General features: G+C 38.0%; 1 protein-coding gene across 1 annotated transcript; it reads right to left on the bottom strand.

Annotated features, from left to right (window-relative positions):
- Window positions 1-1,091: 1,091 nt before the first annotated feature.
- On the bottom strand, window positions 1,092-8,581 carry LOC110771399 (pleiotropic drug resistance protein 1-like). The gene is made up of 24 exons (XM_021975697.2): window positions 8,142-8,581; window positions 7,943-8,063; window positions 7,769-7,857; window positions 7,217-7,301; window positions 6,926-7,085; window positions 6,751-6,827; window positions 6,498-6,551; window positions 6,328-6,418; window positions 5,942-6,243; window positions 5,573-5,854; window positions 5,159-5,475; window positions 4,906-5,066; window positions 4,719-4,822; window positions 4,453-4,609; window positions 4,252-4,374; window positions 3,998-4,149; window positions 3,527-3,859; window positions 3,132-3,422; window positions 2,958-3,041; window positions 2,688-2,821; window positions 2,333-2,560; window positions 2,074-2,245; window positions 1,727-1,981; window positions 1,092-1,611 (listed from the first exon to the last, which is right to left on the bottom strand). The coding sequence occupies exons 1-24, from the start codon at window positions 8,468-8,470 to the stop codon at window positions 1,354-1,356; spliced, it is 4,359 nt and encodes a 1,452-aa protein (XP_021831389.1). The 5' UTR covers window positions 8,471-8,581; the 3' UTR covers window positions 1,092-1,353.
- Between the last annotated feature and the right edge of the window lie 8,306 nt (window positions 8,582-16,887).

Genomic DNA, 16,887 nt, shown 5'->3' with positions numbered 1-16,887 from the left:
GTCTGTGTGTCTTCAGATAATAACAAATGTAACCCTTATAATGTGAAGCATAGCCTAAAAACAAACACTTGGTAGTCTCAGGTTGCAGTTTATTGGTATTATATGGTTTGAAAGAAAGGTTTGGTAATGTGACAAGGGTTTCTGGCGTGTGAGCTTTGGTTGTAGAGTTGTATAAAAGCTCCTCTAATTTCGTTCATCGAATCGATAAGGCTTGGCTAATCTCTAAGGTAAATCTTATTATTGATCTAGCTAGAAATGGATTCTCTAAACTTCATTTTAAATTTTTTGGGGCTAAGATGGATTCTCTAGGCTCCAGCCTCCAATTATGCAGTCTCTTATTGGGTTTGGTGCAAACTTCAATCCAATTGTTGAATTTGAATTTCAGTTAAAACACTTCATTTTTATGTATTTCTTGAACTCACCTTCTTGAACTTCAGTTAAATGGAATGCAATGGATAGATAGATAGTTGAATTGAAATTGTTTTAACTCCATTTCTGATAACTTTTCTAAGTCTGATGTTCATGTCATTAACTTATTTGCCTTTTTGACACACAACAAAAAACACCATCTGTAGACCAAAGCAAATCATATGGCTGCCTTACAGTGCCCATTTCCCTTTGCATGGATGGTTGCTATTTTATTTCTTCTGGCTTAATTTTGAACAATATGTACACCTAATTTATTATAGTGCTTCCTTACCAAAAAGAAAAAGGGGGAGGGGAGAAGCGGGATAAAAGATCGTGTCCCTCAAAGTACTTCATATATGCCCAATATTTTCATATGAAAACCAAAAGAAATAACTTGAGGAATTATTTTAAACGAAGTTAGCATGAAATATTCATAAACCGGGATCATATATCTGCCAAAATATGAAGAAGTTGCAGTATGATAGCCTTCTCACCGAGTGAAATAAGATAACCATGCTTAGTTTTTTCAACGAGTCCATCAGATATTCAGTATCTAACACAGAGCGACATATGATCAATGGAGATCAACAAATTATACTCAATTATTTTTGAATGCATATTATATCTTGGGAACATGAAACATAAGGTAAAAACCAATAATAAAAGCTGACAGTACGTATAAATTTACTTGTAGTGTAAGTACAAAATGCCTTTATTTGATAACTGAGTAACATATATTCATAAGCCTCCGGCATCTTTACAGAGTCTTAACATATATACAAAAAAGATAGATTGCGGAATTACATCTTTTGACGATGGTGGTCTGTGTTCAACATATAATATCAAAGCTGATGAGGCTAATCCTTGAATATATAGTTGTCGACATGTTTGCCATTCAAAAAAGAGCCTAAAATATGATACTGAAATAATTCGAAACAAAATTTCTTATCGCCTCTGGAAATTCAACATCTTGATGCCCAAGGCATAGATAAACGCAAAGAGGAGGGAAAATCCAACAACTGCAGCTGCAACCACTCCTATAAATTCTTGTTTGAAACCAAAGTAATTCTTCAAAAACTCTTCTACTGTTTCACCTGTGTTGAGCTTATCTTGTAAATCCCCAAACTGTGATACAGTCAATCCATACAAGGTCCAAGCCATTGGGGATGCCCAATAGTACCATCTCCACCATATAGGAATCCTCTGATTGAGGTCAAAAGAACCAGAACGAAATTTTTTCATCAATACAGATTCTATTAACTGAAGAAAAGAAAAAAACTTGCAGTACTAGAAACTTAAAAGGTCAAGCAACACTTACGGTTCGTGGGATCATGAACCCTGAAAAGAGGTTCCATAATGCAAAAAATGCATTAGAACTTATACCAGCAACGTGTTGGTTCGGCGTCAAGGCCACCCCCATCATGCCATAGAAGGTGAAGTATACACATGTGAAAAACATGAAGAATAGGTACCAAAAGAATTTAGCCACAGTCCACTCAAATCCAATCATAGCATAAACTATGACACCATAGATCAGAGCTTGCGCAAAAACATAAGGGATCTCAATTGTGAGCTACAGCAAAGAATCGAGTTAGCATAAGGCAAATAAGATAAGAGGATGCATTATGACAACTATGTTTGTAAAATGCAAAAAGAATAAGTCACCTGTGCAAAGGCATATGCCAAGGCAGAATACATTCCAGCAGCTCGTTCTCTATAAAAAACGGTTCTTTCAATAGCCACTATCGGCTGCACTGTCATGGCATTTTTAGTACCAAGAAAAAGAACAGAAGCATACATAGAACCAATTGCATTGAAGAGATCCTGTGGCTTTGTCCTGGAATTAACAAATCCAAAATTACAAATGCAAGAATATATATCATCTTTGATTACACCTATTTTTTACTTTTGCACTATGACTTACACTTTAGAACCAAGGTTCCAGAACATTGTCCCAAACATCAAGGCTACGATGGTTGTGTATATCAATCTTATAGCATTGTATGGCGGATTGCGCCAATATGACCAATGTTGTTTCCATAAGCAAGCCATGCACTGAGTGAAAAATGACTGAGGGTAATGAGTAGGGAAATAGAGATCCTTTGAACCAGGCGCAGGGTTACTCAATTCTTGAAGGAGTGACTTGTTTCTCCTGAAAAAAATCACTTTCATCAGCAAATCTTACTTAAGTAGAGAGGTTCTTTCATTGTTTTTCTGTTAACTTAGTGTTGGTTCAAATTTGTAATGTAGTAGATGGTTTTTCGGTCTGATAATCCTACCTATAAAGTTCAGAACTTTTATACACATCAGCAAAATCAATTCCCAATTCTGTTTCTTTTGCTGAAGTCGTAACTTCCAACATCCAAGTAGCTGGATTGTAGCCATTCTTGATTTTTCTGACCCCCTCAATTCCCTGAACAGAAAATTACATGTATAGGAAAACCTTTGTTTCCCCAAAAAAACAAAAAAAAAAAAAAAAGCAAAAAAGATAGGAACATCATATATCATATTCTATCACTAAAATTTCCTTATTTTTCATAAGATTATACCTCAAAGTACTTGATCAAATGGCAAGAATGACGACCTAGTGGCCCCACATATATCTCTTGTCCTCCTTTCTTCAATAGAAACAACTGCAATGAAATGTTACATATGTTAATCACTTAGAACAGACAAAAAACAGAGTTCGAATTTCAATCTCTTTAGTCAATATTTGTTTTCACCTCATCAAAAGATTCAAATATGTCGATGCTTGGCTGATGAATAGTGCACACTATTGTTCTTCCAGTGTCCACAGTGTTCCTAACAGCTCTCATTACAATAGCAGCAGCTCTTGCATCTAAACCTGAAGTTGGTTCATCCATGAATATTACAGAAGGGTTTGCTACTAGTTCAACCGCAATGGTCAGCCTCTTCCGCTGCTCAGTTGAGAGACCACTTTCACCAGGTAACCCTACTAGTGCTTGCCTTAATGGATTCAGCTCCACCAGTCTCATCACTTCCTCAACAAACATCTACAACCAATTCTTCAAATCAGTTCAAGCGTGCTCATGACTATAAATTGCATTAAAAGAAAATAAAGCTTAGAAAATTATGCTTTACTAATTCAGACACCAACCTTCCTGGTTCCAGAATTTATTTCGGTGGATAAACGCAGCCATGCTGAGTACATCAAGGATTCATAGACAGTAACATAAGGAGAGTGGATGTCATTCTGCTCACAGTATCCAGAAATTCTGGCAAATGATTCTTGCTTCTTTGGGTACCCAGAAACTGAAATATTTCCCTCAATATATCCTCCAGTTTTTCTACCAGCCAGTACATCCATTAGAGTAGTTTTACCAGCACCACTCACTCCCATCAAAGCTGTCAAAACACCTGGCCGGAAAGCACCACTGACACACTTGAGAAGCACCAATTTATCCTCAAGAACACCTTGGTTCTTCATTGCCTGCAAGATGGATTCACAAAATTACTCATAATTTGGAGTTGCACAAGCTTGTCCAATCTTGAACATGTTTGAAAGTTTGTTGCACATATATATATATATATATATATATATATATATATATATATATATATATATCACCTGTGGCATGTCCACGGAGTACGTGATTTCATCAAACGTGATGGAATGTGGTTCAAAGGGAAGAACCATTCCTCTTTTCTTATGATTAATGTCAGTAGTAGCTTCTGTCCCAACAGATGTGGGCTTGGAACAGGTACTTCCATCTCCACTATCTGCATGTCCATACAATTTTTCATCAAAAAGGGTAAAATTTTGATCATCACCATCAATAGACAACTGCATACAGCACAAACATTATCTGAGAGATATATCACCTGTGCTGACTTGCGGAATCAAGCTATTTCCTCTGTTCTGTGACCGACCAACTTTTCCACTCTTCTCATCATGTTCATTGCTTTGAGATTCTTCCAATTTAACAGCCTGTGGCTTCCCTAATGCTGCATAACATTTTATGGTAGTATAAGTCAAATTCTCACTTCTCTAAGTTTTAGAGCAGATTAGGTGAAGGTACCTACGGTTTAGATAAGTGAGAGACAAACTGAAACAAATGTTGAACATGAATATGTATCCAATCAAAGCTCCTACGCCGATCCAATACCAATATGACTGTGTAAAGAATCCACGAGATCTCAAAACAGCAACTCCTAGTGGTTCTGCTGAGTTTGGAAGAACCTTTAAATACGAATAAAAATTTATAATTACTAAGAGGCAAACACAGAATTTGACCAAAATAGAATAGACAAACACAAAAATGTTTGAAATTAGTAAGTAAAGGAATTACATGTCTCCAACTCTTTCCGAGGAACTCATTAACTAGTATTGCATTCATCCCATACATCAAAGGTGATATCCAGTAGCCCCATATCCACCAAACCTTTATATCCTCTATGACATCAACCAATGAAAATTAGAAAGCATTATATAGCAATTATGAGAAGTGGTGTTCCCTTGCTTTACTTATTTCATACCTCTTGACAGGACAAAGCCACTCAAAGAAAAAATCATGAGCAGTGCAAATGACCCAAATGTGCTAGCAACTGTCAAGCTTCTACCCACTCCAGCAAGGAATCGGTTTAATGCAGAAGCCATCTGATTAATGAGTAAGAATAGAAGGTATTGTCTAAACAGCCTGCATCATTTTCAGAATTGTATATTATATGGGCTAGAACAAATATGAAGAGAAATGTAAAGGGTAATGTGACAAATTTCGTACTTAATTACCTTTCAACACTTGGATCAAATCCAATGACATAGTAAGTGATAAATACCCAAACAGAAACTTCTAAAAATGTGACAGGGATCTTGAGGATAGATGTGGGAAGGGCATATGCCCACGCCGGAAAGAAGAGGAGGTCTCTTTGCTTATAGAAAACAGGAAGCTTGGCAGTAGTCATAGAAAGCTCTGACATTCCATTGAACATAACAGTAACAAAGGAGAAGAACAAAGCACCAGCATATATTCCTCCATCAGCTACTGAATCACGGTGCATCTCAGTCCATAGGAATACAGTCATTGTAATCAGTGCCATTATTGCAAGCTAAAATGAAGGAAAAGAAGTAATGCAGATTAAATCCAGGCACACAGAAGAAAAAGGAAAAAGCTATTGTAGAAGTTAAAATTAAGTCAAAACTAACTTGAATGATCTTGAAAATGTAGACAAATGAATTCCTCTTCATAAGCAAGAGTTCCCTTGAAAAGCAAGCTTTCAATAGTTCCATTTTTCTAACACCATATTTTTTGGTCGTCAAGGCAGCTGGGTGGCTCTTGGTCTTGTCTAATGGAGCTGCAAGTTCTTCTCTAATTTTTACACCCACTGGGAAAGACTGAAAAGCCTCAACAAATTCCTGAACTGTGATGAACCTGTAAGGCTCATCTCTGTTTTTCCAATACTGCTCCTGATCTTTCCTTGATGTCACCTAGAACATGTTAGGTTATAGGACTCGCGTTTAATGTTTATCTAATTATGTTCATAAGATGAAGCAAAAATCTATATATGAACCTACTTCTTGCAGGAAATCAGCCACGCCTTTCCTCTCAGGACATTGAAAGCCCATGGATTCAAAAAAATCAAGAACTTGTTCACGAGGGCCTTGGTACACAATTTGGCCATCAGAAAGGAGAATAATGTCATCAAAAAGTTCATAAGTTTCAGGTGCTGGCTGCAGCAGTGAGATGACTGCAGTCCCATTAAGGATGTGAACATAGTTCTTGACTGAATTTACAATCTGATAAGTTGTTGAACTATCCAATCCAGTTGATATTTCATCCATGAATAGAGCCCTAGCAGGTCCAACAAGCATCTCACCTATACACATTATCAAAAATTCTACAATTACTTTATGAAGAAGTTGAATTACATGTTTGATGTAAAGAACTTTACTTTGTTAACCTGTTGTGACTCGTTTCTTTTGCCCTCCAGAGATACCCCTTAATAATTCATCCCCCACCAAGGTATCTGCACAAGTATCTAATCCCAAAATCTGCAAATCAATGGATATTGATTAGTTGATGGTAATTTCTAAAAGTCCTTTTTTATTACAGAAGAATTATTGATGCTACCTTAAGAATATAATCTGTCACCAATGTTTCCTTCTGACCTTCTGTTGAAATTGCCTATGATAACATAGCAGATTAATTAAAGCAACCGAAATGTTTGATGACTTGAAAAGCATATCGTAGAACAAGCAAAAAAGGAAGTCCCAATCTTATAGGAAGAAAAAGGTCACATATAGCAGAATCTCCTAAATCCTGAAATATAGCAAGAGTCTACAGACCTCTTCATTTAAGAGTCTTAAAGTAGCTTATTTCTCACCTTCATGTAGACGTCTACATCTGGATCCGGCTTAATATTCGCTTCTTTTTCTCTTCTAGTTAGCTCTGCTATCATTTCTGCCCAAATTCAAAATCAAAACCAGTCATGTTTTAATCCATTGGTCTAGTTTTGAAAATCAAAGGAAACTAAATAAGAAACAGTCCTATAAACCAACCATAACGGGGTCCAACCCCTTGGCATCTTGCAGAGAAGGCCAAGGTTTCTTTGACTGTCAGTTCTCCAATATGAACATCATATTGACTGATATAGGCAGCCCTCCTTTGAGGCACAAACTCATGCATGTCATGACCATTGTAAGTCACACTTCCTGAAGACTGGACAAGTATTTCTACTTTATAAATTAAAAACAAAATGCAAGAGTAACATTTAAAGGGTAAAGCTCAAAAGGAAAAAAAAAATGATAGAAAAACTGAGAGAAATTAAAGGCGCACTGCATTTGTTTAACCTTAAGATCCTGACCAAGCTTTCCAGCCAAAGCCAACAAGAGTGTGGTCTTCCCGGAACTTGGAGGACCCAAAAGCAGTGTCATTCTGCAAAAAAAGGAAAAACACTAAGTTAAGTGAGTAGAGTACTTTCTTATTGGTGAAAATGTTAGAGGGTAGAGTGTTTGAGTTGAAACTTTGTCCCACATTGGAAGATTAAGTGTTGGTCCTCCTTTAAGTTTAAAAAGGATTGGGCCATGTGGGCTTAGTGATTGATTAATAAATATATATTCAATTAATTAAAAGATAAGGGTCTTAGGATAATTAAGTGTTGGCTTAACCATAGATTTCACTTGGATTTAATGATTAATTGATATATAGTTGAATCCCAGTTTATATCAATTGCATTGATTTTGTTGACTGGTTAAAGTATTTAATTATTTATATTAAATGAGTAATCAAATGAGTATGCATATTTAGGCCTCAAAGACTAATCTTGAATTGAAAGAGATCAATATATAAAGATGAACAAAACAGAGTTTATTTCATGGATAGGACAGAGCCTTTCTTCTCACCTGGATGGGTTGATGATCCCCCTGACATCTTTAAGGATAGACAAGTGTTTCTTCTTAGTAGGAAGAACATGGATGCAATTCAAGAAACCCTTTTGGTGCACAGAAACAAATAACGTGTTAAGAATATAGTGAGATTTGACAGGAAAATCAAATGTTCTATAATATATAATTTACCTCCACTAAGTTAACACAATAGTTCAAGACTGTAGGCAAAGCCATGCTTCCAACATAAGCTTCAGCTGAAATTTTTAAATGCTCAAATCTGACCTCTATTGTAGGAAAGCTTATCCCAACTCTGAGATACCCAAGAAAAAACAATCCCATTATGATAAAAAACAAAGAAAACCCAGAAGACTAGATTGTGAAATCTTACCTATCAATGCGGCTCTTGAGCCTCAACAAGAAGCTCTCTTGGCCCTCTTCTGCTACTCCCACTAACCTCTCAACCAAGCCTTTCCTTTCTTGCAAACCAAGACGCTTCACATCAACTTCATTGGCATGGCCTTCAGGTGTTGTGAGCAAACCTTTCTTTAGACGGCGAAAAGTAGGAAGACGCTGCAGCGCAGCCCATTTCAGAGCTTCCTCATCGTCTTCTACCTGTGGGGATGTTGAGAAAACTGCAATGCCATTGTCGACCCAATAGGAAGAACCACTTTTGAAACTATGGCCTGCCTTTTCAAGATCACCACTCATCATATCCATTGTAAAACAGCTGCAATTTCTTTCTCCCAAACTTTCTTACCAAGAAACAAAATAACATGAGAAGAAATGAACAGAATAAAGAAGTGTATGATTGGGTTTGCTTTTTTCAGCAATTCAAGGAAAGTTGTATTTATGGGAAAAGATTATTTAGAAGATATTTTGTTCATAATATGTTGTTATCCTGTGACTCATGGGCTGACGCCACCTTTCATTTAATCACTTTTGAGTTGGCGATTCTTAAGGAATTCCTTGTATAACTTGCCTTCATGAATATTACAAATCAAAATATCAAACTTGGGGGCAAAAAAAAAAAGGACAGTTGGTTATTAATAATGGTGCATTTTAAATACAACCAAAAAAAAAATTGTGCATTTTAAATTATACAAAACAAATTATATACAAGAAATATCTTATGAATAAAAAACAAATTATACAAAACTACAAGTAATGCAACATCACCATCTATATCGATCCCTATTTATATATACAAAAGCAAAAGGTAGAGACTGATGAAACATTCAAAATACCAAAAAATATAATTGATTAATGCAAACATTACTTCCACTCCTACTACAACCACAATTATTCCTCCATCATAGTAAAAACATGCTTTTTTCACATATTTAAAGCATGTTTTTTTTTTTTGTTCACATATTTAAAACATGCTTGCGTGATATGAAAACAAAAATAGGATATAATGCAAAAGGATAAAAAAGAAGTTGGACTTTATTATAGGGTGTATTTGATCCATTTAGGTTCGTAGAGCATCTCCAAGGGAGATGTGAAATGTAAAATGTTAAATTTGAATTTGATGTATTTTGTGGCAAATTTGAGTAAATTTCTAAATGCACAATGTGTGAAAGAATGCATTTGTAATAGTCTTAGGATAAGGTAGGCGTCCGAAACTCCAAAATTGACTTTTAGGAGCGCTTTAGGCTTACGCTGCTAAAGATCGCTGTTACAACGCTTACCAGCTGTTAAAAGTGTTGCTAAAGATTATTTAACATATTAGGTACCCACATTTCGTCACGAAAAGTCAGATGTTCAGCGCCAAATCCACAAAATCGTTGCGAAATCTCTTAAACCGTCATTTTAAACTCTAAACTGGCTGCTTTCTTCTGATTAAAGCATTTATCCTTCTGCTTTCCAGCCAACATTTATTTTTCAGGCTAATACTACATGAAATTTAGCAGGCGACAAATAAGAATATACTGTTATATCTACAATCAACATAGAGGCTTTCCCTATCAAAAAATAACTTGTAAGTTTGAGCTTAATATCTTCTACAATCAACTTAGTTAGCATGGCCTTCACGAATATAATTGTCAGTTCTTAGGCTTCACATGATAGAGGCAAAAACGATAATGGTTGGTGCCAACTTTTTGGCCTGCTAACAATTAAAACTGCAACTCAAAGAAATTCCTAGATGATGAACAAGTTGTTGACATGTTAGCCATCCCCAGACAATCCTGTTGAAACAAAAATTTCATCGCCTCTGGAAATTCAACTTCTTGATGGACAAGGCAAAGATAACTGCAAAGAGTAGAGTGAATCCAACCACCACAGCAGCCACCACTCCTATAAATTCTTGCTTGAAACCAAAGTAATTCTGCATAAATTCTTCCACTGTTTCACCAGTCTCAAGCTTGTCCTGTATATCTCCAAATTGTGACGTAGCCAGTCCATACAAGGTCCAAGCCATTGGACATGCCCAATAGTACCATATCCACCATATAGGAATCCTCTGTAGTTGGCCAAATGAACAGGAATCAAAATTACAGGATGAGAAAAAAAGACATGAAGACAGATTCTATGCACACATAAAACATGCATTACAAGTTGAGGGTAAGAAACACTTACGGTTCGGGGAATGACGAACCCTGAGAAGACATTCCATATTGCATAAAATGCACTGGCACTTATAGCAGCAACATGTTGGTTCGGCGTCAAGGCCACACCCTGTTGTGAAAATGGATAAACACTTTCACTCCTTCCCCTAATGATCTTGTTGTTGATGGACTTTGTGACAAACAAAATAATGGATGAATCACACACACACACTTGAGAAACCAACCAAGCACAAAGTGACACAAGAATTTATAGAGGTTCAGCAATTGCCTACATCCTCTTGGTGATCCCCTTGAGAAATTCACTAATGAAAGAATAAGTTACAACTTTGGTTTACAAAGAAACCCCCTTAGAACTCTATTCTCTCCCAAGCTCTCTTTTCTCTCTCACCCCTTGCTCAATACTTTGATGCACTTGTGAACACTCTCTCACACTTGGTGTTTCCCTTCTTTGGTGTCTAAACTCTCAAGACCCAACTCAGCTCTCTCTTGAACTGATTTCCCTCTCTCTCTTCCTCCCTTGGTGAGATAACCTCCCTTTGAACACAATAGCTCCCAGCTACTTAACAACTTTGAGATTAACCACACTTTGTCTTGCATCTTCACTTTCTTTTGTAGGCAGACCTTTGGACTTAGTAGAGGGCTGCAATTACTCCTTCACGTTCTTGCTTTCAGCTACCAAACTAAACACAAGGCTAGGCAAACCAGAAAACAAGCCATAAAGCATGCACCCTTTGTCCCCTTGTCTCCCACCTAGAAAACCCTTTGGTACAAGACAACAAACATCATTTAAATGGTGTTCCAGGTTCTAAGGCACTTTTCCAAACTTCCTAGAACCCATAAAACTCTTGGAAGCTCGAGGGATTAGGTAGGGAACCAACACATGTGAAATGCACCTTGAAAAACGCATGGAAAAACGACACAGCACGTCTGGCGACCGGTCGCACGTTCCTGGCGACCGGTCGCATTGCAATCTGTCTGAAAGCGACCGGTCGCCAGACTTCGAATCTGCTTCAAAACGACCGGTCGCAAATACCCAGCGACCGGTCGCCTCCTCCTTCACTTGCATACTAAATGTGAGCCATTTTTCCAACACACCCATCATGCCATAGTAGGTGAAGTACAAAAATGTGAAATACATGAAGAACAGGTACCACAAGAATTTAGCCAAAGTCCACTCAAACCCAATCATTGCATAAACTATGACACTATAGATAACTGCTTGTGCAAAAACATAAGGGATCTCAATTGTAACTTGCAACAACATACGGAAATGGCATAAGATAAATAATACAAGTAATCTCAGTGAAACCTAAAATATTATGTTAGTAGAATATATGATCAGTCACCTGTGCAAAGGCATATGCCAAGGCAGAATACATTCCGGCAGCTCGTTCTCTATAGAAGACTGTTCTTTCCACATCTACGACTGGCTGCACTGTTGTAGAATTTTTAATACCAAGAAAGAGAACAGCAGCATACATAGAACCAATTGCATTGAAGAGATCCCGTTGTTTCGTTCTGGATTCAAAATTTTCAAAATCACATTTGGAAGAAAATATATTGGTAAGAATATATCTGTCTTTTGGTTCTGCATTGTAACTTACGTTTTGGAGCCAAGGTTCCAGAACATTGTCCCAAACATCAAGGCTATGATGGCTGTATAGATCAACCTTATGGCAGTGTATGGTGGATTGCGCCAATATGACCAATGTTGTTTCCATAAGCAAGCTATGCATTGGGTTAAAAATGGTTGAGAGTATTTAGTAGGGGAAATTCAAGAAGAGAGCAATATGTAGAGTTGAGATCAAACCTTTCTTCAAGCGCTGGAAAGTTGGAAGTCTCTGAAGAGCAGCCCACTTGAGAGCTTCCTCGTCATCCTCTCCACGTGAAGATGACGAGAAAACTCCTACGCCATTGTCAGTCCAAAAGGAAGAGCTTTTGAAACTGTGACCAGCTTTCTCAAGATCACAACTTATCTCCATTGTAGAAGAACCAGCAAGAGCTAGCTAGAGCTACAAATTAAAAACCCAAGTCTTTTTTATCCAAAGTTCCAAACTTAATAAAGAAGATAGCAAATCATGGGAAAACAGAAAGCAAGAGAAAAATGGTTTGGCTTTTGTTGGCCACTTTCATGGAATAATTTATAGAAAGAAGTCATGCATGATATCAAAAGTTTCAGACATCATGGATGTCAAATTTTCCAGGTTAACGGGCCGAAGGCCCACTCCAACAACACCGATACTGTCCCCACTTTACCACCTGCACAATCCTCAGGTGTGGGGTTTTATCACAAAAGGCCTCGGTATTAGTTGGAGTGGGGTAATTCTATTTAAAGTACTCTTTCTCCTTCCCTCTCTCTCCGATGTGGGACACAATTGGTTTCAACACTCCTCCGCACGTGAGACCCCATTTTGTGGGTCACACGTGGAGATCCACACATCGGCAACCACGTGGAGCCATGTAGGGACCCACCTATCGCGCGGGGCCAAACGGGGACCCACCCATCACGTGGCACCTTTGGCCTACATGGAGCCAAATGGAGACTCACCCATCGCGCGGGGCCAAACGGGGACCCACCCATCACGTGGCAAGTACGGGCCCGCAACCTGGCTCTGATACCATGTCAAACAAAGTAGGGCAAATATTCAGATATGCTCGTATATGCTCATATTTTCTCATATTTTTATTCTTCTCCAATATGGAGGTATTTATATAAGTACAACCCTAAATAAAATAGGAAATAAATCTAAATTACAATATGAAATAAATCTTAATTATAATTGGACTAGACAAATAGGTAAGTAACTAAAATCCTAACATAGTAAGGAACCAAAATCCTAACTAAGTAAGGACTCGCCGACACTCCCCCTCAAGTTGGGCAAAGATATTTCGCATGCCCAACTTGACGAGCGAGTCACAGAACACCATACTTGAGAAGCACCAATTGTAGAGAAGGTCTTTTCGTCAACCACGAGTGAAACAAGTGACAAACTAAAGCAAAGTTCGCAGCGGAAACACAAGAGCAAACCCTAAGAAATAGGGCACATAGCAGAACACAGAAACCCTGTGAGCACGGCAGCAAATAAGGCAGAACACAGAAACCCTGTGAGCATGGCAGCAGATAAGGCAGAACATAGAAGCTTTGTGAGCACAGCAATAGATATGGCAGAACACAGAAGCCCTGTGAGCACGGCAATAGATAAGGCAGAAACCAAACCCTAAAAATAGGGTAAGGCAAGGTAAGGCAAATAAAGGCCAAGAAAAGGCAAGGTGTCAAGGCATGGCAAAGAAAGCCCAGATAGGGCAACAAAACCCTAAAAATAGGGTAAGACACGACAAAGGTAAAGCCTTACCCTAAAAATAGGGTAAGGCAAGGCATGGCAAGGCAAACCCTAACCCTAACAAATAGGGTAAGGCAAGGCATGGCAAGGCAAACCCTAACCCTAACAAATAGGGTAAGGCAAGGCAAAGAAAGTCAAGAGTAAAGGCAAGGTCAACGGGCATGACCACAGCGGAAACACACCAGCAAAGGCATGAGCAACAATACTGGCACCAACAAGAGTAACAAGGCAGAGACATAACAGGCATCATCAACAGCGATACAAGGCATTGGCACCAGCAACAGCAGAGACAACTTCTCTTCACTCCCCCTCTCCCCTTGAAGAGAAGGGGTCGATGGAGCCATATGATCAATGGTACTTGAGAAACATGCGTTGACTAACACTGAGATGTAGCAGAATCAGCCATGGAAGATAGGTGGTTAAATTGTAGCGGAATAGATGAGCAACGGTGATAATAGCAAGGTAGGAGCCAGCGACAGTAGCAAAGTAGGCGCCGGCGATAGTAGCAAGGTAGACGACGGAGGCGGCAGGCTAGGATTATAGGCTAGATGTATAGTGCAGTAGAAATAGGTAGTGTCTAGGGTTAGGGTAGAGACATATCAAAACACAGCAACATCATCGACAATGACCATAGCAACAGAAAGCGAAGCAAACAAAGGCAACATCAACGGCAACAATAGCGGCAACGGTAACATCAATTGCGGTAGTAGAGGCAACGACAACAGCAACAGGTCTTCCATATCAACTTTAGCTAATTCACGTAGACAACTTCTCTTCACTCCTCCTCTCCCCCTGAAGAGAAGAGGTCGTCGGAGTCAAAAAATAAGCAACATCTTCATGGGAATATGTCAAGCTAATGGGGATACGTCAATAAATATATCCTTTTCACTCCCCCTCCCCCCCTTGATGAGGAGGGGAGGAGAGCACTTAAATTGCAAGGAGAACGCAAACACAGGTCACAAGAAAACCTAGGCTCTTATACCATGTCAAATTTTCCAGGTTAACGGGCCGAGGGCCCACTCCAACAACACCGATACTGTCCCCACTTTACCACCTGCACAATCCTCAGGTGTGGGGTTTTATCACAAAAGGCCTCGGTATTAGTTGGAGTGGGGTAATTCTATTTAAAGTACTCTTTCTCCTTCCCTCTCTCTCCGGACACAATTGGTTTCAACAATGGATGATATCATCACCATTCTTTAAAAAACTAAACGTCCTTAGAAAAAAAAAAAAAAAAATAACCAGGCGTACATATTTGTTTAATCCTCCCTATCATACCTACCAATCATCCCTCACTCACAGAGTCACATCGCAGCCTCTCTCCTCTCCATCGCCTCTCTCTTTCCCTATCATTTCCTCTCCATGGCTGACAAGACGAAGCCAATAGAGCTGTAAGTCCTTTCTCTTTGTCTATTTATTCTCTATGTTGCTGCTATTTTTCAAATAATCACTTTGTATAGGCATTCTTGCAGATTCAAGGTCGTCAATTGAGAACTTATTCATTGAGAATTGAGATGGGTTTTAGGTGCAACCCAGATAAGAAACAAAGATGATTTTTCTTGGGTCTTAATCTGTTTTGCAGGGAGAACGTGAGTTCTGTAATGGATTACCTCCTTTAAACATGAAAATTTATCTGAAGATTTACCAAATGAATTGTTCATATTCATTTGGAAGAATAGGCAGAAAATGAAAATGAAATGAAAATTTATGATGCAAAAATGGTAGATTTACTTTTAGAAAAGTTTCATGTAAGAGAAATTAACTGCAAATTCCCTATGGATGAACACGATGACATTTTTCCTCAAATTATTATCATCAAACAATAACAAATGGGAAGGCTCATGTTGTAAAGCAATGAATGCTATAATTTTAATAAAATTAATTAGTAGATAAAAAATTATAATTTTAGTGATTACTTTATTTATAGGGCACACTTTAGATTTTTGCCCTGGAGGGCCGGCCCTGGTTTTACATTGACTAGCTAATTGCTATTATATGCATAGAGACTGAAAAGAATGAAAATTTTCTTTTTTTGTTCAAAACGATCGGTGTATTGCATTTATCATAAGAGGGAGTTTACATCATTTGCTAATGCGCCAAATCGGCGGCCACCTATTCAAAACATAAGTGCCATCAATTTTTGCCCAAAAGGAAAATGTGTTGGTATCAGTTCACCAGATTTTGCGTATTGATTGTAATTTATTTCATTTTCTATTTCGCGTCAAGTCAACTTGATATACAAACAAACACGTGTTACAGATAACAATTCATAGATGTATATGGTCTTGGGATCGCTCACATATTTTGTTTTAAACGAGGTGTTGAGGAATATAAATTCCACATCGGAAACTTGACTAAATAAAATACAATATATAACAAATGGTTCAACTACTAATATAACCGAGACCTTTTATGATAAAATCCCATATTTATTGGGCTTTGTAGATGACTAAATTGTGGACAAAATCAATGCTGCTAGTAGTGGACTACTGGCCCGTCTCTATGAAATTTAACACGAGGAACAATAGGGCTCATTGAACCCACCCATGTAGTCTAAATCCCAAGAAGACTAGTGCTATAACCCACTGTTGCCACAGCTCCCATTTAGAAATGAGAAATCGAATCGAAGCCATGACAAGTGCGCATAACCAAGCAATTAAAGACGAGGTGATGCGCTCAAACCCAAGCAACTAAGGTCTGTTGGCCACTTTGATTTCATGTAATGATTGAATTAATTTATAAATTAATATGTTTATAGGCTTAGCTTACATTGAGGCTGCTTAATACATGCCAATGTCTATCATCACCGTTCATTTAATTTTTAATATTTTATGCATTGTGGATGAATTGACATTGTGGGGGTTTGACTGTGACATTGACAACATAATTACTATAAAACTAATTAGATTTTCTGCCGACAATAAAAAAACGATTTACATGTAACAGTCCAAGATATGCGAAGATTCAGATTTAGGAGGTCACATCTATTCCTAACAATGACATGTAGATAATAGACACGTATGATACAGTTTGGATATGTGGGCCCGGCGGCGCACTTAGAAATAATTGGGTTTGACTCTTTAGATGAATTGGAAAGTCCAGAAGGACAGGAATTGCGCTAGCCGTTAAGGCTCAAATCAGTTGTTTTTTTTAAAATTAAAAATTAAAAAATGGGGAAGCCCCAAATCGGATTATTAGTATCTAATGGGGTTTAGCCGCAGTGGTT

This window comes from Prunus avium, chromosome 8, assembly GCF_965620075.1.
Source record: "Prunus avium chromosome 8, drPruAviu1.hap1.1, whole genome shotgun sequence".
In the NCBI taxonomy this organism is placed as follows: domain Eukaryota; kingdom Viridiplantae; phylum Streptophyta; class Magnoliopsida; order Rosales; family Rosaceae; genus Prunus; species Prunus avium.
This window is presented reverse-complemented; position numbering and strand designations above follow the sequence as displayed.

Bases quoted from the DNA above. Each gene is read 5' to 3' on its own strand.
- LOC110771399 (XM_021975697.2), bottom strand. From the start codon at position 8,470: ATGGATATGATGAGTGGTGATCTTGAAAAGGCAGGCCATAGTTTCAAA. The intron at 4,375-4,452 runs GTAGGTACCTTC...AATGTTATGCAG, and splicing joins GTCTCTCACTTATCTAAACC to CATTAGGGAAGCCACAGGCT. The intron at 1,612-1,726 runs GTAAGTGTTGCT...GACCTCAATCAG, and splicing joins GGTTCATGATCCCACGAACC to AGGATTCCTATATGGTGGAG.